General features: G+C 34.5%; 1 protein-coding gene and 1 long non-coding RNA gene across 2 annotated transcripts in view; one reads left to right on the top strand and one right to left on the bottom strand.

The window, feature by feature from the left end:
• Window positions 1-27,437, top strand: part of PCDH7 (protocadherin 7) — a 283,345-nt gene that overhangs the window by 136,524 nt on the left and 119,384 nt on the right. Inside the window, 1 exon segment of the mRNA XM_035324967.1 lies at window positions 3,541-3,757. Coding sequence (XP_035180858.1) covers window positions 3,541-3,757 — 217 coding nt within the window.
• On the bottom strand, window positions 14,806-20,800 carry LOC118166229. The gene is made up of 3 exons (XR_004750393.1): window positions 20,662-20,800; window positions 15,310-15,532; window positions 14,806-15,213 (listed from the first exon to the last, which is right to left on the bottom strand). It is a non-coding gene; the product is annotated as an uncharacterized LOC118166229 (long non-coding RNA).

Genomic DNA, 27,437 nt, shown 5'->3' with positions numbered 1-27,437 from the left:
AGTTAATGCTAAATCTGTTCCATTTTTTTTCTGAAATGTGTATGTTACATATGTGATTACCAATACATATTAAGTATGCTAATTAGCATTCTGTAATATTTAATATGGGAGAAAATGTACAAATCACTCTTGCCTGTATGTGTGATTGTGTGAAATGACAAAAGCTTGTCATTTCAAAGATAAGCTGTATGATTTAAGCTAGATCTTGTTTTAAAGCAAAATACAGTTTCCTGTTGAGAACTAGTATATGGATATTCCTTACATACCTAGATGTTTTAACTGAAAGCAGATTTCTTCTACTCCAAGCATATATATTTATAGCCACTAAATACTATTCAGCGTAGTACGAATATATACCCATATATGTACCCATATACCACCCATAGAGCCTGATCCCCTGACTGCATAGAATATATAACAGCCAGAGAGTGTGCTGACTGGAGAGCCTGCCAAGAAGGGGGAGACTGTAGGTTTGTGATTTCTTGCAACACATGGCAGACAGGTCTTTCATCTGCACTGGGGTAAAAGCTCTGCCTGAGGAAGCATCAGAGACCCTCTTCTGAGGGGCATGGAGTCCCTATCTGTTGACCTAGCCTGATGTTTAGGGAGGTTTGCAGTTTGCTAGGTGCTCAGATGCAGGATGCCTTAGAGAGACTCCTGAGGCTTATTCACCTTCAGACTATCAACTCTTGCTTCTCATCCACCTGGGCAGTGGTGACAGTGCTTGGGGACATGTTGACTATATTAAGGGGTGGCTGCATGTCTGTGAGGGGAGAGGGTGAAGAGCACATTGGACCAGGTGATGTTTTGACACTGAAAGGCTTGGGAAGGAGCAGATAGATCCTGAGGACCAACAGCTGGTCTTGCGAGAAAGGGATTTCACTTCTAGATCTTTAAAATAGGAATGGCTATAGAGGGAAATCAAAACCACAGTAAAGTAAGGAAGCGGTGGGCAGGGGTTGGCACCACTGGGTGCACAATGACACTACAAGAGACACTTCTGCAATGATAAAGCAGGGTAAATGTAGGGGCACCTCCAGCATGCCATATGTATGCAAATACAAGCAGACTGGGAAACAAGCAGGAGGGACTGCAGCTCAGTGTGCAGTCACTGAGCTAGCTACAGCTTTGTTCAAAGTACTGGGCTGATCTGAGAATAGTCAGTTTGGAAAGAAACAGCAGAGCCAGCTTGCAAAATATGAATTACTGTCTTTGTCTGGCGTCTATATACTTAGAAGTCAACCTGTGGAGAGCACAAGAAGGGAAATGATTGTTTCCAAAAGCAAAAACAACAATGAAAGAAATGATGGAAGAAAATCTGTTGTTCACCTCTAAAACTATAGCTTAGATAGACACTTGAATTTCACATTATTTTAGTTACTTCTCTGAGGTAATTTAAAGTGTGCAAATTGTCAGTAATACAGTACACAACCTATTAAAATATGAAAGTGTAATGCAAATGATACAGACGTTTTGTGGGACATGTTATTTTAAAAGGCTTTGTCCTTCCATCATGATTTAACGTTGGTTGGAAAGGTTTTGGAATTCTTGTGCAGCTCAATAAATGGCTTCCTTCTGAGTACTTGGGGAAGAGAAAGATCTTACTTAGAATCTACAGGGAAAAATATTAAAGTTGTATATTGTAGATATAGGGTCTTAACCTGGCAGTTTTAATCCTCCTGTATGATTTATACTGTTTCCTCATACTTCAGTAAAAGGAGCAGCAAGTCTATTTTTAATGTGCTCTTTTAATCTGTGTTATTTGTGCTCTCCATTCTTTTGTTTTGCTCCTCTATTCTCCTCACATTTTATATATTATGAAGCCTTAAATTAAATTGCTATAAAAGCACTTTTCAGCTGAAGAATAGGAAGCTTTAAAAGGTCAAAGACTCACCAGAAGAATATCATGACTTGTAGCTTAGAATTTTCTCATATTTATAGCAACACTCACATTTAGAAAGTTCTGATCTACTTGTGCCAAGGCTTAGTGTTATATTTGTAGTCCTGCGTCTTTATCCTCAGCATTGAATATTACATTATATCTTAAAAAACTGTAAAAATACTAATTCCTATTGAAACTCCAGCCCTCTACTTCTAAATGTAATGTGGACTTCTGTTTGTCAGGACTTGTATAAATGGTTGTAGTTGCTGTTTCCTCCCTTCTGTTGTGCATACACGTTTCCACCCTGTAGTGTGACGAGAGGTGCCAGTAGGGGTGATGCATGCCTGTGTCTCATTCTAACATAGTGCTGGAAACACATCTGAATATGAAGAGAGGCAACACCCTCAGAGCTCACATTATAAACATAGGGAAGTCTGCAGAGTGTCTTATAAAAACGATCAGTCAGCGTTTGTTTTAGAAGGTGCTTTCTAGAATATGTGTATACCTACATGTACATATTATGTACGTATGAAAACACATTTGTGTTTACATACATAAATAATACATATAATATATAATATGTATATAATATATACACAGTATTTGGACATACAAATCTATGTGGTGAAATTAGGTTCTTTATTAGAATATCAGATGCTTTTCTGTGTTTTTTTAGCCTTGTTAACAGTAAATTATTTCAAATGCATCATTACTGCTGAAGTGCAGTTTAAATCCTAGGAGAATCCACCAGTTTCTTACTGAATATCCCGCCTGCCTTTAGTGTCCTCAGAAATGTGAAGGATCAACTCTCCCACTTCCTGGAATATTCACAAATGCCAAAGTTCAGCGTTTAGACTTCTAGAGCAACAGTAATATCTGTCATTTTGAATGAATACAAATCTATAACAATCTATGTACAGTCCCAGTGGAAACGTGGTGTCAGCTGTGCTTGCAGTAAAGACTTTATTAAGTTAGCTGGCAACACACCCAATCTCCAGGCACTGAATTTTATGGCAAAGAAGCTAAGAGACTGAACTTGTACTTTTTTTTCCCTTTCCCTTCCCATTTCCCCCTTTTCTTCCCCCCCCTCCCCAAACCCTCCCCAACCTCTCAACCCCAACCTTCCCCCCTCAACCTACCCCCCCCCCAACCCCTTTTAACTTTTTGGTGTCAACTAGCTTCTAAAACCACAATAAATGATTTTAAAGAAGTCTTATGGATGTGTTGCTATGTTGCCAATTCCCATAATATAGTTTACCTTTGAGCATTTATACCCACCCATACCCTCTTATACATATACATGCACACACTGTCAAGTAGTTTTATGCAGTCTGATATAAACTCCATTCAAATTACTACTATTGAGTAAGGAAAACCGAATTTATAAATTATCGTAAAATAGTTTTCTGAGCTTATGCAGATGCTTGAAATGAGTCTATACAAAACTGTATGGTGGTTCTAGACTGTCTATGACACTAAAAGTCCCCAGATACTCCGTCCAGTGGCCTTTTAAGGACTGTACTTACTGTTTGATTTAAATTAGACAAAATTGTTTAATGAGTAAATGTTGAAATACTAGTTTGCTTAAGTCATGTTTTGAGAATCAGTTGTTCATAGACTGAACTTTTCAGTGACATTCAGAATCTTTTCTCTTGCAGCCATTTCGTAGAGTGACGTTTTCTGTTGTGAGTCAGCCTCAGGACCCACATCAAGGGTCATTGCAGAGTTGCTATGACAGCGGTCTGGAGGAGTCAGAAACACCAAGCAGTAAGAGTTCATCAGGGCCAAGACTGGGTGCCCTTCCACTCCCAGAGGACAACTACGAAAGGACTACGCCGGATGGCAGTGTTGGTGAGGCAGAGCATATGGAAAATGGTAGGGGCAAACACAACATTCACACACATAATCTCACTAGCAAGTGATACTAAGTAGATTTTTGAAAGGTCACTCCAAAAAATAAATAAATATATTAAATAGTTTAATTGTAATTATTTTATTTTAAAGTTTGTTAAAATCCAGATACATAAATTAATGAAACATAACACTACTACTAAACCCAGCACTTTTTTTCACTTTGCATGTTTTAAAAACTATACTGCAGAAGCAGTTAAAACATTGACAAAATACCAGTAGAGGCCTGGGGAGATGGTAATTGAATTAAATTCCACATTTTTCATTTTAGATAAAATACCATATATCTTCTTTTCCTTCCATTTTTGATTCAACAGCTACTTAGGAAATTTCCCAGAATGTAATATGTACAGCATCAGCAGAAAGAAAGTAGGATATAAAAACCCCACTCTAGAGAATTCTCTTTTCCCCAAAAATGCTATATAGCCTGTATTCAAAATAACACTGAGTGTCAAGTCCATTCTTCATTATTTAGAAAAGAAGGATGTTACTTTACTTTTCTTCGCTTTATTTCGTACAATATTTTTAGAATATCTCATTCAAATTCATCATCTATTTATGTAGAAGAGGAAAAATTTGATTCCTTATTTATGCTCTAGTAATTTTTCATCAATTACAAAATAAAAGTAATTTAAATTTCTTATTTTCTGTCTAAAACTACTTAGATTTTAAAAAAATATATTTTCAATTTGAAATCTATTTCATAAACCCTGAATGATTTACTGCACTCCACTTACTGGCCTTCATCTAATGTTTTATGAAGTCAGGCACTGACTTCATTGTGTTTTGATTTGTCCGTAAACAATAAAATAAATGACTGTATGTCAAAGTGTACACATTTTTGATAACCAATGAAATAATGGGTTTGCTAATCCAAATGGAATTGTTGGGTATACTCAAGAGGGGGGGTGTATTTTCTGGTATAGACTGACTGTGAATGAGTTTGGATAAGCACGTTTTAGTTTTTCAGAGATTACAGCACTGGTTAATTGTTCTTCATTTTCTGTCTTTCCTGAGATAGACATGTTTACCCAATAAAAGTATATTGTTTCCCGTGGTAAGATATTGCCAAATCTAGTATAAATGACTAAGAATGTCTGTAGCACTCTAAAATTGCTTATAATTTTTATTCCCCCAATAAATGATCAATTAATTGAAAAAGAAGATGGTATTATCCATCTAAAAATAAGATAGGTTATATATATAAGTGTGTGTGTATATGTATTCTACTTGGTTGTTCGTATGAATATATCTCTTTATGCTTTTTCTGTGTGAGTGACGGGAAAAAATGATACTGGTACTACAAGGAAAATGGCAGAAAAAAAAAAAAAAAAAGATTTATAGACATTAATCCTAAAATAGGATGATTACTTTATTGTCTGTTTTGTGGTTAGACTTTGGTTAAGAAAATCAAACTAAAGAATTTGTTCATTTCCCTAGACATATAGCAGTATAGTTGATTGCTGGACATGAAACTGAGTTCAGAAAGCATGTTAACATGGAATATGTTATAAGTGTATGGGAAAACTGGAGAGCAACAATTGAACATAATTTTGAGTATATTCTGTAGCCAATGAAAATAATCACCTTACTGAAATGTAACTGAAAATGAAAAGTGCTTGAGTGGTGTGAAAAATGAAAGCAAACCAGTTTATTTAAGTTTTTTTACTTGATGTTGAAACTGACAATGCATTCTAGTAATTGAAGTATTTTAAACATTACTTTGATTTTTTCAAAGATGATAACTTGTATTTGGTAGGATAAACTTGTTTGATTCAGTTTTAAAAATAGTATTCTATAGATAGAATAGTTAGAAACATATAGACAAATGTGTTATTACACGAATAACTGACTGTAATCAAAAGTATCATGAAAAAAAAATATTGTATGGCAGGACCTGCATATAGTAATCAAGGATTCCTTCTCCTTTATATAACCTTGAGCTGAGACTTTTGAAAGGTGGGTGACATTGTGATGAAAATTACACTCTACAGACTTTTGGAGTTTTCTGTCACATTTAAAAACAAAAAAACAAACAAACAAAAAAACCAAACCAGATTTCAACAGTTGGATGACATCTGCCTCCAGAAATTTTTTGTTACCATTAATCTATAAATAATGACAGAACAGGATAGAATGTACTTTTGTTCCTCCTTATATGTAACATCTGACATTTGAGTAAGATTTTTAAGTCCACTTGTATTTTAACTATTTTAAGCACAATTGTATTGTTCAAATTCTGATAATGTAATCTTCAATATTAATGGATCGGTCTGACAGAAATGGAATTGGAATTGAAATCTGTCAAGTGTTCAATTTGTCACATTTAATTGGAATCTAGGTAAGATACAAAGTTTAGCTTGGTTAGATTTTAATTAGAATTTATACTGGATTTTCATTCAGATTTTCCATGAAAATGGCATTTTGAAAGCTACCTTAGTTCTTGTTAGTACTTGGAATATTTACTATTTAATTTCAATTGTCATGAAAAAATGCAGCTATAATTGTTTTGGGTTTCCACTCATTTTAAAGTCTGCAAAGATCATTTTCAGCACTATTCAATAAACCCTCTGATGTGTTTGATACATTTTTGTGCCAGCTAAGATGACTAAGGAAAAGGAGTCGTTTTTATAGTTAAGGAAAAATGTAAGAAGGTTAAGTTCACAACAAGAGTAAATACAAGATTCAACTTTCTGTTTGCTGGTAAGATGCCTCTTTCTACTTTCTCAAGGTAGGGTAAACCACTAAAATGAAACAACAGGGAAAGGGGGTCATTTTTTTAAGAATATGTTTTACGTTGCCTGTCAGCTTACGTGACTGTCAGATGTAGATTGAAGTTTTGTTCTGATGATTAGCTGTTGTGTCAGATGCTGGCAAAAAAAAAAAAAAAAAAAAAAAATGCTAGCAGATTGACTGTGAAAATTGAGTATTCAAAGATCTTGTTAATTAGTAAAATCTGCAGAACCAGAAGTAACTTCTGAGTTAATTTATCCCCTGCCATTGGAGCTTTCCTTACAAGGAAATTCTGCTCATATGTGCAGCCTTCTTCTCTAATTTTGCTGTTAGAATGGCACTGTCTTAACGTGAATTGCACAATAATTTTCTCAAGAACATTTTTATTACATTTGTACTTGTATATCAAGTGTAAAGACTTGGTAAAGAGTGGTAAATGAGTTTCCTAGTTTTTTAGTCATAGCCTTCTGTTTCTGACAATGCCTAATGCCTAATGCCAAAATTCTATGGCAGTTACTTCCAGAACTACTACCTCCTGACTCTAACAGTTAATAGTCAGCATATGCTTTAAATTGTGATGTTCTAAAAGGTAGTATTAAAAAAGAACCTAACTTATCACAAGACGTAATTTTCTTCAGGTTACTGGCCTGAATGATATCTTTCAACAGTGAATTCCTCTGAAAGCTGTTAAAATTGTTTTATTCTTATTAGATTTTTATACATTTTTCTCTTACTATACATCGTTAGTAAATGTGCTTTTTTATAATTATAAGAAAGAGCATGGAAGTATTCCATTTTACTCTTTAAATACTGTGGATTTTGTTTCCTTATCGTCTGTCTTTTCTCTGAACAATATATACCTAGGCTTCTCAGTCTTTGATCAAGATGTGCGTGTTAATTTTTTTCCTTTCCATGAGCTTCTGCTTTATATTCCAATGTAGGGGTAACTAGAGATGAATACTCGCCATTGGTGGAATGGACAAAACAGCCTTTTAATATTAATTTCTATGCTATTAATCATACATAGAATATTTAAGCAGAACTTTTCATTGTTCTGTTCACATAGTTCTGCTAGGTCTCTCTTGTCTTTCTTGAAATCTTAGAAATATTTGATTATACTCCAGTTTTTCAGATTTCTGTATATTTAGTATTTAAGTATAGTGGCCTAATCAGTTTGATTCTTTGTTAAATATAGATAAATACCTCTGGCAGAGAATCTGCAGCACTGTAGATTTTGGCTCACATGCTCTTTCTTGGAGATTTATTCCCATGCAGTTGTAATTAGTTGTAATTGCTTGCCACACCTGAGATACCTACGTTAATGCTAGCTCAGGTATCTCTGCATGAACATATCTGTAATCTGCAGTGCAGCATTCTAACTCAGCCTGTATTTCAGTAGCGAATATGTAAGGGTAGGAGAACAGCAGTCATCTCTGTGAAAGAAGGAAAAATAAAGGAATGGTTTACAATAACATTTTTTACAAGGGGAAATAGAGTCAAGAAAGATTAAGGGACATGTCTGAAGTCACACAGGAAATAAGGGGCAGAGTTTGAAGAAGAGCTCGGAATTTCTGTGATTCAGTTACTTGACTTGTACAAAGAAATCAGTAGATAAATTACACTCCAGCTGACACATAGAGAACTAAAAAGCAAGAAAGAGAAGTGCATTATCAAGGTTCATGCAGTCTGATAATATGCTATGTTCACAGCAACAATTTAAGATTTAGACTGTAAGCGTCAAAGTTTTTATAAGAGGAAAAACAGTTTCTCAAGCAGAAGATGACTTTGCAGGGATCTATGTTGTACTAGTATAGTCTTATGTAAGAAAATGAACTTTCCTCAGAAGAACTTTGGCTGTTTTGGTCCTTGATTTTTTTCACCCTTTTAAATCTTTTACCATGTAAATTTAGATAACCTTACTGCATATGTCAGCTTTTTCAGCAGAAGAACGTATGGTTTGCTAACTTGTGTGCATAGTAATACTTTAAAATTCAAAACTGCATGGTATTCTTTAAGAGTTACTGTGCACTTTGAAGTGTTATATATGTATACTGAAAAGAAAATGAGGGAAATATATTTTGATTGGGTTATACATTGCTAGTACTGATATATTTTTACTTCATTAGGTTAATGACAATATGGAAAGGTAAGCAGTTCTTTTAGGTTGTGAATTACATGGCACCACACTGTTATTTTATCTTAGCTGCTATTCTATGTTTACATTGTACTTCACATACAAAGCAAAAGACCAAATATAGGCCAACTGCGAGCAAAAATAACTGTTTCAAGCTATTAGAACAGTATGTTATGTCCTTTCTCCTTACCTTTTTATTTTCTGTGACTATCCACAGAAACACCGACAACTGCTGCATGCTTTCTATTCATGAAGTATACCCAAGTATCACTGTGAATTGTTTTCAGCTTGATTAGGATTTTGGGTGCTCAGACAGTGCACGATTGGATCTGCTGGAATCATAGAAGGAATGCATACTTCCGTGTTGGAAATCTACCCCTACTCGTTGATAGCAAAACCAGTAATTTTTCTGATTTTCTGAATAGCATTGTTATTTCTCTTGCTATTCTTTGTTGTTCTCACATTGTATTTGCTCTAGTTCCCTTTGTACTTCATAGTGAAGAGCAGCATATGGCTCATTTAAAAAAAATAAAATTATAAGATTCCTTCCTCTACGTATGATTTCAGTATCTTACTCTTAAAAAGAAAATACATACAACAATAATTGGTCGCCGCTCTTAAAAATGGTACATTATTACCAGACAACTTGAACTACCTCTTACTAAAACATACTTCTCTTTCATTACCTTTAAAAGATAAAGTCATATTCCATCAGTTTTTAATCAATAACTTGAAAATGGAGAAAGACGCATTCTTAACGACACGTTACTGCAGTTTTATCTGTTAGAAACAATGAGGGAAGGGTTTATATGCATGCATGTGGGTGTGCATGCATGTATACTTCTTGGTGAGTCAGTTCTTACTGCAAATACCCATGAGATCTAGACAGTTGCACTTACATAACCTGCCTCATCAATGAATTTCAAATCAATTCAATGAGGTGGATAGGAAAGAACATACTAAACTGAGAAATGGAGAACTAAATCATCATAAAGTGAGGTGGTATGTCCAACATCATCCTGTGAATTGATCTTTTGTCCGGTAATTGATCCAAGAGGTAAAGCCAAACACTGCGCACCCTCCAAAGAGTAATAGTTTGGACGCCAACTTCCAGTTTGCAGTCAAGTTGATGAGAGTTTAGCTATTGACTTAGTGGAGTTAGGCTTTTATCCAAGTCCTTTGTGCCAGCTGCAAGCTCAGGCTGCCTCCCACTGATGCAGAATGCAGAACCCTTTGGTACTGTCAGAGTCCTGAATGTGGACAGGGGACAAAATGCTTTCCAAAATTTATAAACTCAAGGAAGAAGAGACATCTGGTTTATGAATGGAATATTTAACAACCTTTGCATCCACTTCAGGCTCTTTCCTGGAAAAAATCAAATGCAGATAGACAGTGGAAATTTATTTTTCCTCAGTCCCAAGGAGTTCTTTCATCATGCTGTATTTCCCCTGTACTCTGTTTGTAGTTAATGACATTTTCTTCAGTTTCCTGGACAACGTCAGATCTTTCTGTCCCTTCTAATCTTCAAGTATAAGGATGATCCAAAAGAAGTCCTTTATAAGGGGTATTTCTTCTTCATTTAACTGAAAAACACATTTTGTTCTCTTTGTTTCTTCTGTTCTATTTATTTTGTTTTTCATCACATTGGTTGTCAATATTTTATTATATAATACCTATATAAAATTGATCATACAATTTTGGACTTTCTCATACAGTTTGGATGTTTGCAGTTTGATGTTTTAAAAGCTGGGGTAGTTTTTATTACATACAAAAAACAAAGAGCTGCCCATTCTCGTACTGTAAAGGACAAACACATCTCTCAGTAAATAAGAATAATAAAAAACAGATAAATAAAAAGGATAGATGATTAAAATATGCATTTCTATCTACCATATAAAATAATTGAAATTAAGGCATGAGTATAAATTTTTGCTTGGGTGATAGAAGAAGTAAAGTGTAAAGGCAGTGAAGGAAGAACAGTATTTATGGAGTAATTTATTTTGCTAGTTGTTTGGTTGCTCTTGCAACCAAACGAACGTGCCCATACTGGCTTTCCCAACTTGCTTGTCTTAACCTGTTTTTTGCTGTATCTAAGGAACAAATCAACCCTAAAGCACCCTGCAGGGGCACTTGTTCTTTTACTAAGCAATCTGTATTATATCAATGAGAGAAGTAAAATCAAAGTGCATCATATCTGAAATCACATGTAAACAAGCCATAGGACAAGCTCAAACCGAAGTGTTTTCTTTTCCGATAGGTTTGTGACATATTTGTTTTCTTGATCCAAGGATTCTCTCTCTTCTCTTATTTTTTTCCCCCCAGCAATTTCAACAGTTATAAAGACCAGTAGTGTCCATAGAGGAAATCTTGGAATAAGACTTCTTAAATTGAACCCAAATAAATCAAAAAGCCTGTGGTATTTGTATGCTGCTGTCATACTACCCTCAAAGTGTTTCAACTGTGCTGCAGGTTAATTGTTTTCTTATGTAGGAGCATTTTACTCACAATTAACTTATACTGTCTTTGAAGAGGAGAACGTGTCCCCTTTTGGGGCAGTGAAGTAACATGTTTAGTAACATGAAGTAATGTGTCAATGGAATTTGACATTGCAAGCTTTTATTATGAACAGAAGGCAAAGAGATCTGATGTAATTTCACCTTCCACTGCTATTAGCTAATAACAATCTTTTATTCCTTATGTGGAGAATAGAAACCATTTTGTTTAACAGAATATTTGAAAAAATAAATTTAAGCACATGTATCATAAGCTATTTTATTAAAGTCTTTCAATGTTTAATTCTATTACCAGTAGCCATCATTTCCTGCTACTGAATTGCATAATTTGTGCTAACATACATTTCATATTCCATCTATTGCAGTAATAATACACGGATTATTGTGATATGCCAGTAGATTTGACAGCCCTGGGAATGTGATTCTTTCTGCTACTTCATACATAGACACAGTTCAGGTGCATAAGAGAGTAATAAAATAGTTAACATTAGTCGTTTTCTAGGTTTCTCTTTTTTTTTTTTTTTTTAGGTGGGGAGGGGAGTAGAGAAGAAAGAGCAACATTATTACATAGGATGATTTTTAAAATGCAATCTATTTAAGTATTCTAGTTGTGTTTCAAGATGTCTGATTAAATGTCCCACAGCATGATTAAGGTACTGTATTTAATGAAGTTTCATTGTTGTGCTACAATGTATGGTTAAAAAATAAAGTAGGCAGAGATAGCTAAAATTAAATCTTGGCTTACAAAATATGTACCAAATGTTTTTATGCTTTGTGAAGATTTGTAACTGCCTGATGATAGAAATTTAATTATGCCTTATGAAGCATTCAAGAAAATATTTAAGCTGCCCCGAAGCACTGGAAAAGCACTGCTTGATCCATCTGATAATATGTAAGGAGCCTGCATATTCTGACTTAAAAGTGTTACGATCCATACTGGGACCCTGTTAACAGCATGTTACTGTACAGAGAAGTACGGCGTACTGGCAGAGGAAAGAAACAGCGTGGGCTTTGGTTCTACTCTGAGAATGTTCTGGCCAACAGTCTGAGTTTTTAACAATTAGCATAGGCCTGAGGAGGCTGGAAAGAAAACAGCATTTAACAATTTTGACACTGTATGTTATCCTTTTTTATTTTAAAAAAATGTCAAAATAATCTATTCTGCCCATAGTTCTATCTAGATGACACCAAAGGTGGAGGGGAAAGGGTAATAGGAAAAAAAGTATATCAAATTTTAATCTGTACTGAAATGTCTTGTGTGTGTGTTTTGATCTAAGGGACTCAACAGCAGTGTGCAAAGGGCATGAGTAGAATTGATTTTTCCTACCCTCTGTTTCCACCTATACTGGAAATGGCCATATCTGCAGAGTTAAACTTTGGGAAATAACAATGGCACGAGAAACTGGCTCATGGACAGACCCTGATGAAGCAACGTGGGCTGAGAGTCTAAGGGGAATACATCCTGGGTATTACAAAGGGCAATACATAGGACAGGCTCTGTCCTGTCACAGAACACCATTTTTAACAAAAGATGTTCCTCAGAGGCATAGCTCGCTTGCTAGGAGCACAGATACAGAAACCTGAGACACAGTCAGATCTAATCTAAATACTAATGGGAGAATACAGAAAAGCTCAAGATGCCCCCAAAGGTTCAGATAAGTGAATATTTTTCTTGTGCTTTTCTGTTCAAAAGGAAACAATTGCCTTTAGCTTTTACCAGGTAGAGTCCCATATGCTATTGTTCACGCTGTGAATTTTAAGTGGACCTTAAGACATTACCCTGAAATTTATTGACAAACGTTATCTGAGTAAATTAAGGAAGTTATAAAACTAAAGTTTTGTTTCTAACAGAGTTCATCCCTACCAGACACCTTTTTTTTTTTTTTTTTTACTGCCACCTGACTTTTAGAAGGTGTTTTTGGAGAAGGACTTAAGTAAACTGTACCGAGAAGACTAATTTGTTTATTACAGTGAAGATAAATAGTAAGAACTGAAACAAGACTAGGTCAACAGTGATAGAAGGTCATTAGAGTAAGGTGGCAGTTAAGTTGCTTGTGTAAAATTGAGTTAGCACCTGGCGGACATTACTTACTGGATAGGTGCTCATGTCCCCAAGAATCATTAACTAGCATCCTGGTGGTTGAGACTGTAACCAGAACAGCTGAGAAAAAAGGATCTGATATAAAGTCCACTATTCTTGGCATGACAATGGCTTCCAAATGCTACTATCTATGTATCATGGACAGAATTTTCTGTCTAATAACAACCTGACACTTCCTACCAGCATCAGGTTTATGCAGAAATAGAAAACCCAACTAGGACGGAATTTCAACAATGGATTAAAATAGTTTTACTGAACAGAATAGTGGTATTTAGTAAAGGAGATTACTCAGGGCATAAACTTTAAAGCAGAATGCATTCCTCTATTTCTGAGCACTTGTACTAACCTAATTTTAAATGCTCTTAACATGAAGGAACTCCTTCAAGTTCAGATCACCACAATATAAAGAGATGTTTTAAATGCTGCCGCAATTAAAAATGCTACGTATTGTCTTCTGGAAAATAATGATACTTTATTAGTAATGAAACTCAAGAGTGCTTGTATTCTACTCACTAAAAATAAGGTCAGTTGTTCTCTTCCAGAAAGTATGGAACAAGCAGAATTGAATATATATTTTTATAGGCTCAAGACTTCTAACAAATTCTGCTCTCTTATAGAAATATTTTTTTTAAACTTTACCATATTGGTTCCATTATTTTCTCTCACAGACATCTCTTGAAACCTTCTTGTGCTTTGATTTTCCAAGTATCTTGATTACTTCATTGATAAATAATCCCATCTTCATCCAATTATATGTATAAGGATATATATATATATATAATGTATACAGCTTAGTTCCCAAATAAATGTTGAGAGAACAATCAAATACAAATAAATCCCTGTAGTTCGGAGAGTTGGAATAAAAGTGCCTTTTAAAATGTTTCTGCTGTCTTCATTGATGTATTCTTGGAGAGCAGAGAATCCATGTGTTACGCCTCATAATCTGGTCTCAAGATCTCCAACATTTTAAGCAATGAGAGGGCTTACTGGGACTCGCCCACATCATGTTTTGCTACTAATCCTGAAAGGATTATTCATTCACAGCAATTAAAACAAACTCTTGTAGAGAGTCTAAATCTGAGTTACTCTTTCTTTTCCACATCTCACATAGGACTAAAACTTCCATTAAACAATGCTGCAGTAATCACTACTTTTTTTCATTGGGAACTGCAGTCTGCATAAGGGATAAAATTAAGCATACACCATGTCTAAGTTTCAGCTATAAGGAGCTAGATTAAAACTTCACCCATACTACTATAGCAACTGTGTAAAGGAGGGTTTCTTTAACTATTGGAAATAGCTAAATTTAGTTTCAGCCTTAAAAGCATATAGATCCTGTATTTTGCAACAATTCTTCTTTTAACTTAAGCTTTATACTGAGACGTAGTGAAAACACCACACAGAACCTATTAAACGAGGCAACCTGTTCCTTACAACTGTGTTGTAACTAATGCTATCAGTGGGGATGCAGAATTGTAGGAAATAGCTACAGCTGTTATTTTTTAATGTTTGATTGTAGAAATTTGAATCAAATGCTAGCTGTACGCTAAAGCACATTAAACTGTCTAATTCCTACAAGTCCTGAGCTGCATGTGTATAGTAGAATCTTTATGTCAAAAGCCACGGAAAACTTCTGTTCAAAACAAAAACAACAAACACACACACACAACAAATTAAAACACAAAACAAAACAATGAAAAAAAAAAACACCAGACAACAGATTGACCTCGAAGAGGCATATAAATATATATATGAATTTATGATAGTTTTAATTTACCTTCAGATATTTTCAACTTTATTTTGCTATTTCTATGCTTCATTTCTAACACCTGAAGGCTAGCTATATATATTTCATATTGCTCATAACTCCTGGAGCTGCGGCTTTAGCAAAAATAACATTTCTGCAATCTGGCACTTCTGTATGTCCCACAAGACACTCCTATAGGAAATCTGTAGAAGAATCTGTAGTTCATTAAGATGACTAGTAAAGATAATTATATTTAGAAATCTTCCTACTATAAAATAATGTCATTACCTAGAGCAAAAAAACATTTACTTTTTTTTTTTAAATTCTATCAGTGATTATTGTCTTCGCTATATATATATAGCCACTTCTGAAATAGCATGACTTATTCTCCCATAGCATCACATAAAATGTTGCTGAGCTTAGTGAGAGCTGTGGTGCTTTCTGTCATGGAAAATCTGACAAAAAATGCAATGTCTGTAGTTTCCAAATCTCTGATCCCTGGGATTCAAACCTGAAAAAAAGAAAAAAAAGAAAAAAAGAAAAAGACAAATGTTAAGATAATATTATTTTTAAAGAAAACAGTGAGAGGACTATTTATTTTTATATTTCCTCAGCTTTTTAGCAGGTAAGGGTTTTATGAAAGTTTTGGTGTACTGTCTAGCCTGAAACCTCAGCTTGGACGGACTTCGAAATCTTTGCAGTTACTACTACAGTCAAAGTAGAAAACTAATTTATTTTTTTTTTAACGTTAAAGATTTCTTGCAGAGACCCTGCCTTTGGTGAAGTGAGAGAAAGAAAACAGAAATAACTCTATGACATGAGACTTCTAAGACTTAAATAAAAACAACAACAAAACACTTTTTAAAGTAACACTTAAAAAGTTGGAAATTAATTACAGGCAAATAAAATGATACCTTTACTCAAATGGTGAGCAAACCGTTAATCAGTGATTAATCAGCAACTCAGGTAGCCAAATAGTAATCCTTGCAGGGAATGCAGTTGCATCATGCTGCGTCAGCAAGAAATAAGCAGCTTCTAAAGAAATAAGCAGCTTCTACCTTTGAGTGCAACTTAAGAGTTCATTTCACAGCATGTATGAGAACAGATACCAAGAGCTGGCGAGTCTTGGATCTGTTTTTCAGCTCTACTGCAGTCAGTGTGAGACAATGAGCTAATTTGTTAATCAAAAAACAGATGCAAAATCTGTTTCATAAAATTAATAGGAAATTCTTTAGAAGTGAGCTTCTCCAAGCAAAGACTGCTGATACTTATGTATGTTACTTCCAAGTGCTAGCTGGATTAACCTCAGCCTTTACCCTGACTATTCTCACTCTTCAGAGAATCTTTATATTAATTGTTTTTTCCAAACGCATACTTGTCAACAAATGAAAAAAAGAAAAAACGAGGGAAAAGACACACAGTGGCTAGATAGGGGACAAAATACTTGTTTTCCTAAGTAAATATTTCCCCCCAGGGATGAGAAAATTGTATTAAGTAAGCTAAGCTCTACATGCCCATCCTATTAATTTTATAATGGAAGTAGCAATGCTCGATTCAGGTGAAGTTTCTCTGACTCTTTCCAGGCCTAGCTGTTTGATTTTTATTTTGTTTTCCCCTGAAAGACTTATCATTAACAAATATATATAGTGTCTGTGTGTGTCGGGGAAGGGGAAGTTCACAAAGATTCCGCTACTCCAGCAGCTGTAGAGAAGGGCCTGTCCTTTCTTAACACCAAACTTTAACACAATGCAGTAGTTTTCAGGAGAATTTGTATGCGTTTGTATTTTGGGTACCTTAAAGAAATAATCTTTTGAACAATGACTTAATTTTAGTGTAGTACATAGGAGTACTATTGATCGTGAGGTAACATAGGTCATTTTGCTGAATGTTTTGGTAGGCTGCAGGAATAATTACCCTTCTGTTACGCATGAAGAAATAGCTACCATTGTAATTAACACAGTGTTAAATCATCCTTGTAGGTGTTTAAAAATATTTTTTACAGCTTCCTGATAAAAATGATAATCTATTCTCTGATAGTTTTGGAGTTAAAGCAAGAAGCAATGCCACAAATTGTATATTAGTGAAGCTGACTCTTAGTTCTTCCAAAATGCAGATTTATGTTTCATTTTGGGTTTTTAATAAGTTTAAAAAGCATGTGTCTTCTGCAGACCTTCCAGAAACATCTTAGCCAACATAGCTGCAGTTTTTAATTTTTGTAATTGTCATAAGAAATAAAGAAACTTGCAGCAGATAATTATATGACAACAGTATAACCACTAATGTGAAAACGGCTTCAACAAAAGTAACTTTCCAGCATTAATTATAATAAATGAGATTCTTTATTTAGAGACAATGAGAAAAGGGCATTTTATATTTATACTAGGATTATACTTAACATTTTTTCTTACACTTTAAAGTGTCATAAATCTAGCGTTTTAAATTATTTATGTTACATTCAATTAAAGGTTAAGTTCAGCTAGCTAAGAATAATCATAATCTAAATAAGAAAAAATGCATTAAATACTTCATTATGCGTTTTTTTTTTTAAGGAAAATGGATTTTAGTAATCTCAAGCACATAGATACTTCGGTGTACAATGCAGTGTTTTTCTATTCCTTCTGTTGAATTAGTAGAGTCTGTTTCTCTTGGTAGTGGAAGACAAGCTGGTAGTCAGACAAGGCTCTGATTCTAGGTCGTGAAGTGCCCCCGTGAACCTCTCTGTCATTGTTTAGCTATTTATGGAAGTTTTTTCTAGGATTATTGACCTCATGAACTATTGTCATATAGGTGAAAGCTCAGTTGCTCTTTTACATATAAATGCATTTTTTCTTTAAAATGCTGGCTTAAAAGATGTTCTTGTACTCAAGGTAGTGTTTCATTCTGGTCATATGCCAATTTTTAATCCCTCAGTGGGAGGGGTGTAGAGAGAGGGACTTTCCTTACAAGAAAGGAAAATTCTTCAGAAATATCAGCAGTCTAAAAGAGTTGTAGTGGTGGTGGTTCCCTCCCTGCCCCCACCCCCTTTCCTGGAAAAATTACAGGAGTTTTTGTTTCAGTCAAACCTGATTTAAGTCATATGTTTCTCCAGAAGTGAATTCTATATATGAAACAGAATTCTCCTCTTTGGTATTACAGGCAATAATATCCTACAGCGTATTTCTTTAAAATCTGCACTTACTTGGGTATACATACCATTCAGATCTTAAAAGCTTCCAAACCTTTCTTTTTTTTTTTTTTCCTTTTACATTCAAATTTCACTACTACAACTGCTTACTTTTGTTAGTTTTATATTTTTGTGTTTTTTGGAGCTAACTTTACATTGTATAATTGCTTTTAAACTATTATTTTTTTCCTTTCTTTTAATATTATGTTAAAAATATGAGGGAAAAATCCAATTAATTTATAATTTTATTGTCTAGAAAAGCAATGTTCTTTTGATTTCTAGTTAGTCTTGGTAGCTGTGTAGGTTTTGAAATCCTTTGGGCTTATTTTAATCCTTTTTCTATGAAGGGTTTGTAGTCAATAGTTGATTATACTAATGGTAAAGGAAATTGTTTGACTTCAAGTATAATAAACGGCAAAATACTGAATGTCTCTTGTGAGTATTACCATCACCTCATGATAATATATCATGTAGCTTATTAACCTTGCAGGGGTGCAAAAATAAAGCAGCAGGACATGCTGTAGCAGAAACATTCTTATCACTGCTTGGTGATTTCCTGTCTACAGTAAAATATCAAGTAAACTACTAATAACAATTTTAGACATATGTTAAAAAAAATCCTACTTTTTTCCTACCTACTTTGTTTAGAGCACTGAAAATGAAAAATTCAGAGCAAAAACTAACATAGGATAATAGTTTTTCCTTCGTAACTACCCAAATGAAATTTGCCATGAAAAAGTTGACATTATTACACAAGATATAGTAGATGACCTAATTCTTTGCTTTGCTTTATTATTCCCTACAGTAGCATGTGCTTAACAGCACGCAGACAGAATATGGGTGTTTTTTACTTAGGTCTCTGAGCAATACAGGACCTTTTGTTAGGGTGTAACATTGCATGGCTTATCCAAATAACATATAGTTAATCTCCTGCATACATTCTCATCTTTTTATTGTCTGCTGTAAAATAAAATGGTTCACTCTAAGGCTTTTTATTTTTTTAAAATCTTCATTTCAAGAAACTACTTTTTATGTAGCACAAAGAAATGTTGTACATATGGAGAAAAGGGAGAAGGGCACAGATCTGAGCATTTTCCTATTCTTTATTCAAAGAGTGTTTTACAGACCTGTTTGTTAAAGATACCCAGTCCATACTTGATCTGTAAAGGTCAGATGTTTTTTGTTGCTGTTTTATATGTAAGTCCAATCAAATAATAAAGGTTGATCTAACATAGCTAGTTTTTATTTTCAAAAAAATCCATAAGCTAAATCATGTTGGAATAAAAACATTCTTAAAAGATATAGAAAGTATTTCCTTCAGTAAAGCCATGCAACATGGAAGAAGTAACAACAACTCTCTCTAAATGTAAATATTAATTCTTCCAAAATGATTATCTTTGAGATTTTTTCATAAAATAGAGACTATAGAATTCAAGAAGCCTCCCACTCAGCAGTCCAATTCTCTCAGACAACTTTGTCATATACTTCCTGCTATAAATTGGCTTAGCTCCTTCTTAATACATGAAAGAAAAGCCAATTTTTACACCTCTGTTATGCAGCAGACAGCAACTATGGTTTTGAAGATGAAAAATAATTGTATGGCCACTTCATTCCTTTTTGCCCTTATGCCTTTAGTCCTTTCCATTTCTGGGCTATGAGATACTCAAAATTTTAAAGTACAAGATGTTTTGCAGTGCAGTTCTTCATTCAGCCTAAGTCTGTGTTCTCCAAGCCAATGTTCTTCCTTTCCTTTATTTGTGTGGAGTGATCCCAAGCTTTAAGCATTTGTTTTGAAGTCATCTAGTATTGGCAAAGCCCTACAGACTTGGCAAATTCTCCAGAAGCCTGGATGAAGACTTGTACATGCAGTATTCTAGCTGAGTTGTTGATAACACAGACAAGTCCATGTGGAATGTACATGCAAAGGTATATATGCAGATATATAGAGAGAAAGCATTTACGCAGTAGAGAAAGAGTTTATATCAGATATATATATATTTTAAAAAAAGAAACAGAAGTAGTAATATCCAATTCCAGAAGCAATAATTTTTTGAGTTAGCAGTGTAGAAATAATTAGTAATGATTCAAGATGTCAGACAAGTATTATTTCCACTCTTTGGTTTTTGTATCTTGCAGAAATCTTTGTGGCCTTTGCAATACAATGCTGCTTTGAATCATTAGAATAATACAAGGTAGTTTGAAAAACAGGCAAACTAAACCTGCAAAGAATGATAATATTCAAGTGTTATTTGATACATCATCTTTAATTACACCCCAATTAACATCCTTAAGTTAAAAAAAGGAAGGCCAAAACCCATTCAAAAGATGTGTTGAATGTGTCTGCATTGAAGTATCTCAGGAGATTGTGACATGCACTATTTTTAATTGGATATCATGGCTTTAACAATGCTATAAGGTAAGACATGTTCACCACCTATACTCTTTAACTTATTTTTGAGAATAGATTTAATACTTACAGTGTAAGACTCGGAGGCCAATCCGCAGTTCCCTGTTAACAGTTGTTGAAGCTTCAGTTGCTCAAGACCAGAGACAAGCTAGTTCATTAGGCTGAAAACTGAATTGCAGCTTCTCAAAGCTCATAAACAGGTTAGTTACACCTTCACTTAGATGAGCTGATTTTGGAGCCTGTATATAGATGCTTCCCATTACCACTGTCATTAGGAAGCAGAATACATCCATAGGGCGCTGTTACCTATTTCTGTGACGTTGACACCTCTTGGCACGTATTCACCAATTTTGCAAGCAAACAGATCTTAGATAGATCTTAGCTAGGCAGAGAAAGAGTTCCTTCAGATATGTTCCCCCCCAGGTTGTGAAACAATAACTATCACCTAGCAGAGTAGCTAAATACATATACTTAAGTACACATAGCAGTTTCCACTCCTTACCTTACTTTGCTCTACAAGTGGTAGAGAGGGGGCTGTAAGATTTTGGTGCCAGTTTCTAAAAATCAAGCAAATTAACTGAGACTATTAGCCAAACTCTAAGCAGGTTAATTAACTCAGGAAAGCACCCATCTTGTCTGGAAGGTACTAATCACAGCTGGCTTCTGCCAACAAGTGAGCTGAAGATTTATTGCTTACCAGCTAGAACCCTCACCTGACCACACAACCATCAATAGCAGATTGGGCTGAGACACAATCAGTGCTTCGATGAAGTCATGCTCAGCTGTATGACCTGGGTAGCCAGCATTCCTTTCCGTTGTTCACATTGTACACAAGTACTCAGGCAATCACATCTTTACACATACTCCTTGCTGCTCATCACAAAAAAGTGAGGATCCTTCTCATCCCTGAAAGAAAAAATACATTTGTTATCACTGTTCTTGATGAGCAGTGAAACAAAATCCAAGTATCGCCAGGCTAAAGACTTTTCCCTTTACTTCACTACTAGTTTGGGGCAGTTCATTCCCTTAGTATCCATCCTAAGACCATAAGGACTTCTAGGAAGAAAAATCATTTCTATTACCTTTATAGTCAGTGTTGAGTGTAATGAGTCACAGCTGTTCCAATGAATCATAACCTGATAGGTAATGCCTGAAGGGTTCTAGCATCTACTAATAAGACAGTAAGTTTGTTGGCTTATGCTTTCAAGTTTCCTCATTTTCTAAAAAATGTAAAAGGCAATAATGTTTCTCCTTTAAGTCTGAGTGTATGAGACCTCTACAGGCTAAGGAGGTAGGCATTCTATCAAACTAAGGGTCAGATTTAAGGCATGTCTTGCAATAATACAGGAGCAAGTGTCAACCTAAACCAGGTCTTAATGAGCATTAATAACAGGTGTATTAAAAGTACTAAATAAGTTGGTGACTGCAAATAAGATCACATATGCTTTAGAGAAAAAAATAAAGTTGGCTTATGAGGTGGGAGGTAGAGCTAGCAGAAGATCTGGGAAGAAAAATAGTTACTTGTATACTCTGCTTTTCAGGTACAGGTCAATAATAGACTTTGAAACTCAAAGCTTTACCTTCTGTGGAAGTGACCCTAAATAAATAAAAGAGCTAGAGAAAACAAAAACAAATATATGTGCTATGTTTGCTGTCCAGAATTAGCCAATATGAAACTCTGGACATACCTATAGTGCTTCAGTCTTTAGAGCTTAGCCTCAAGCTGGAGTGGAGGGAGACATTTCTTTTCATGTGGAACAGATTGTTTGTTCTGTTTGTTTGTTTTGTGTTGTTATTTTCTTTTTTAATATGGAAAGGAGAGCAAAAACTTGATTTGAAGCTTATTCAAGCTCCATTTCTTCTTGTATTCGAGGCAGTAGGGTTGGATGAAGCAGCTCTCTGCACTTGAAGGTGCAAAATGGAATGCAAGTTTTATTAACTCAGAAAACCTGTGAAAGAAATTTAATTCTTCTAAATAGGATTCTTGTATGGATAGAGGAAACACCAATTTCTGAACTGCACATTCAGAAGCTCATGTAATTTTAGTATGCAGGATTTTACAAGGATGTTGAAGAATCAAAAAGTTCTACAGGAGAACTATGAAATGATTTTTAGTTTTTAAAAGTTCTTCAAGTAAGAAGGTTCAAATTGTCAGTATGTTTTGGTCATTGGCAATAAATGTCACAATGACAGCATTTTTTTTTTTTCTATCTAAATAACATACTTCAGATGTACTTCTCAACTCACAAAAATCGATAACTAGAAATCCATGCTGAAAGACTAAGACCAACAAATTGGAAACAATTGTAAGGGCAGAGGAACTTCCTCGTAGAACAAACACATAAAATTATTGGATTATTATTTTATTTTTGTGGTATGCTGATCATATAATTCTGTAATTTCTGAGATTGCATACCAATTAACTAGGTAAGATACCTCTAAAGGTAACAAATAATTTTTCTCTCTTTTTTTTTTTTAATGTTGTTAAAATGTGTCTGTAATTTAACGTAATTTCATTTTCACTCTTTCCTGTAATATACTTTTGTAAAGCAAAGGCTTCTGTTCAGCAAACTTTTGTTCGCTTCAAAGTAGGAAGTGAACAACATTTCTGTGACATTTTTTACTTAGCAGTTCTAGCTCATCTTCAATGTATCCCATGGGAAGGACAGCACTATAGGAGTTTTATATGTTTAAAAGATTCATTTTCCCTTTCACACAGCATATTTGAGCATTTTTAGTCAGTTATGCTCTTTGAGTAGAAGATGAAGCTTTTAAACATGAGAATAGCTGTGAAGACTTAAACCACCTAAAGCCCTTCAGGTGCTCTTAATGTTTTTATATTCACATCAAACAGCAGATATAGTGGTCTGCTTTCAGGTGTCATTTACCAAAAGTCATCCCATTTATGTTTCTGAAGAAGTTTAAGGCAATGACCAATGTTACGTACTGACTTCTTAAACTCTACACAGTGTATGTTCATAAGTGTGTGTGTAAAGCATGTCATGCTCTAGAATACGTGCCAGTGTTAGTTAAACCTTCAATTTAAACAACATACGGTTTGAACAGCAAGGATTCATCCTGGCTAAAAGACAAATCAAAATGTACCCTTTATATTTTTTATCATTTTGTGGCTTAATCTCACTATGGCAAAAGGTTCATGAAATAACTGCTAAAAGATATAAGAAAAAAAATCATGTCATTATATAAGTAAAAGAAAATACTTAAATGAAACTGTCCTTGAAAGAAAAACTACAGTGATGCTTACAATTCTTAAAGAATGGAGTTACCAACTTGAAGGAAAGATGATAGCAAAGGTGCTGCAGATTCTTTTAGCATCTTCCAACAGTAAGTTAAATGACATATATGGAGAGATCTTCCTATCTCATTCACAGGGCATATGCTCCACACCTTGGTGTACAAATAAACTACCTGTACTCAGTTTTGAAGATTCAGTGTGTTGTAGGCTATGTATCCCTTTGTTATATATAAGGGGAATATAATTTACAAAAAAAAAAAAAAAAAGGTATTGTAATCAACTATGAAATGGGTATTATGTTTTAAGATCATGTGGTATTAACAGCTTGCTTTCTAGGTATAGAAGATATTCACAAGTATTTAATGCCCTGAACTTGTCTCTGGTTTGCTCTCAAACTGCCCAAATATATTTAATATGGTTTTGTGCAAGTTTCTGTACCTGTATGCTCCTTAGATGGTTGCCTTCTGATGATTTTCTCTGTTTAGTGATACATTTAGCACATGCTATGAGTCCAGAGATTTTTAATGTCTAATGTTTAGGAATTCTGAAAGCTCTGAGACAACCATTGATGGCCTGTAACATAGATGTTGGATTTTCACTTACAAAGCTCTTGTTTATATTGTAGAGTCAGGCTATTAGGTGACTTCTGTTTCACCTGCTATTTGAGCTGTTTGGGTGTCCTCCTAGCATAAAGAAGGTCCTAATTTTGTAGATATGTTTGTAATTTGCTTAGGTTCTCTCGAATTCAAACTGAAGTCTTTATGAAAGAAATAGAGACTTAGATATGCAATTGCAGAAGCCCCTTTTGTCTGTAATTGCTTGAGTTTCGACTGTTGGTTGCATTACAGGATGAAATAATATGGATAAGACACATGAATCAATACAAAATGAGTCTGAAAAGCTGCTATTCATACCCATTATCTGACTGCTTTTTAGTCATACTGTTAGCAGGGTTCAACTCTCTTTTAAGGCAGTCAGTCACAGTTTTAATTACGTCAAGCGATTGTTCAGCCATATGTACTCATTCTCTCTGAATTATTTATTGTTGAGAATATTCACAGGTGTTTGATTCATTCAAATTATTTGAATAAATCACACAGTAGTCCTGCCAGCTTAATAGGATTTTTATGGACAAAACCAATAAATCTATGCTGACATTTGTTGTGACTAGAAATTATTTCTGTGGCTTCCAGATGAGAAACCTGTTCACTAAAACGTGGTTTCACTTAACATATACAGTTACATTTAACATATGCTATCATCTATTTAACAATTACAATAACAACAACATAAAGGTTAACCAAAATATGACTGTGCTAACAAGGGAAATTTCAATTCAGTTCAGTATTAAACTGTGCCTTTTAGGCAGCTTAAAACAAACAACTTCTTTCTTCAACTGACTTCTGCTGATTTAACAATATCAGACTGATGAGATTCAGAGTGATTCACCATTTCCTCTGGCTTCATGCCTAAATCTAGTCAGTCAAGACTAAGACTTTTAAGTGTAGAATATCATGCCAGATTTTGACTAAGCTTATGTTGTGAGGCTAGAAGTCATTAGAGATTTCGTATCTCCACTTAATGTAGCCAAGTTCTATTTTCTTTTGAAGTGAAACATGAGGTAAAGGCAGAACTTTTCTCCCTCTGCATTTGCCTCCATTTACTGAGAGGACCTATTATTTACAGTTGAAGATATCTATGTTATTAATGTGGTTTTCTAAACTAACAATACATAAGCAAGTTAATTGATTGCACAATGTTTATAAGTTGCATACTTCTGTTGGCTTTTTCCCCCCATTTTCCTTACAGTTTTTAAAAAATAGTGCTAGAAATTTCTCTTATGCAAAAATGTTTGTAGCAGCATATCCTCTGCTGTAACAGCTTAACCAAACTTGCCAGATAGAGAAACAGAGATAAAAATGTGTTTTGTTTTTGTTTTTCCCTCTGATTTTTATCCTGGAGAAAAATTACTTCAATTTGGCTTCAGGCAGCTCTAACTTATCTGACCCTATACTTACTCAGCAGATTGCTCAAGGTCTCACTGCCCTTGGCATCAAATCAGCAATCCCTTTTACATGGATTACCTCTTCTGGGAAACTTATCTAGCACGAGGTATCTAGCATATGCTGTGCTTCAGAAGGAGACATGCATGCATCTTTCTACCTAATTGTTTCTTCAGTAAATTTATGTTTATTGTGGCTACTAAGTGGAAAATGGAAGTTTGCGGGGAATGTTTGAATTTACTTGCATTCTTGCTCACATTACTGATGGAATAACTGATCATATACTCCATTTCTCTTGACTTTCTCTTGCATGTCTCTTCCTAAACTTTACTACTCAAAATTCTAAAACTGATCACTGGTAGTGTGCAGTATTCCTTCAGCAGTGTATTGGTATCAGGGTACTGAGTTTCATTGTTTGCAACTTTGCTAGTGTAGAAGTAACCCGAAGTGTTTTTTTAGGTAACTGAAAAGATTTAGATAAACACACATTTTATGTGGTCAGAAGCATATTGGAGAGGAATTTTTCTATTACATGAATACAAAACAATGTAAGATGTCCATTGTTTTCACTTTTCCCACTCACATAATTTTATCTGACATGATTGTCAGAGCAAGATACTATTTTTTTTTTTTTTCTGCTTTTATTTTCCTGAAATACATTTTACGTTTCAAAGCGTGGTGAAACTTTACTATCCATTTTATGCAGGGTGTATAGGGATCAGACTTAAATTGCACTTCCTAGAAGAGAGAAAAACGGCATACTATTTCTTTCTTAAATAGACAGAATAGATAGCAATGTAAGGACTTTATATTTAGGGATGAAGATAGATATTTTAATCTGCAATGATCAAAACTCTTTCACTACTTATAATAAGACAAAGAAATTTCCAAAATGCTATTGAAGTGTCATCGTTCAGCTTCATAGTTTATGTAGTACTGTTAAAAGTAGGAAACAACTCAGCTGTAAACAAAATTCTCAGACTTGGCTAAACTCTATGCCAAAGCTCCACAACATAAAAAGAAAGGGAATTATGGTATAGAATTTAGAACTCTTTACCTTATCCATGAGACCATTCCACAGGTGTCACTAGAACTTACTCTCAAGATCCTTTGTATCTTACAGGTAAGGTAAGCAGAACACATTGTTTTCTCAAGTTACAACGTTGGAATGAAGAAACCCTTCTGTATTAACATCAGCTCTTGCAAATCTTTACTCAGTAGCTGACTATCCTGAGTTCTGCTTCAACACCCAAACAAAACAACACCTCAGAAACTGAGGATCTTAGGGGGAGGGCAACAGAAGGAAATTTCAACCTTAAAATAATAATTAATTTCTACAGCAATAGTGGGCTACCCTTTCACTTTAGAAAGCTTTTTAGTTTGAAAATAGTTCAGCTATATTTTGAAATACTTACTTACCTCATAGTAACTTACCTACTTTAAACCTAACAAACTGCCCCAGTGGATGTTAAACTTTCTCTTAATTAGAGGAAAAAAAAAGATTAAATTACTTCTTACTTTGATTTTATTTGGAAGCTAAGCAAAGATGGATTCTTAATTTGCACCCACTTGTATATATATATATAT

Source organism: Oxyura jamaicensis, chromosome 4 (assembly GCF_011077185.1).
Source record: "Oxyura jamaicensis isolate SHBP4307 breed ruddy duck chromosome 4, BPBGC_Ojam_1.0, whole genome shotgun sequence".
Taxonomy (NCBI): Eukaryota; Metazoa; Chordata; class Aves; order Anseriformes; family Anatidae; genus Oxyura; species Oxyura jamaicensis.
Note: the sequence above shows the minus strand (reverse complement) of the source record. Positions and strands in the feature narration are given on the sequence as shown.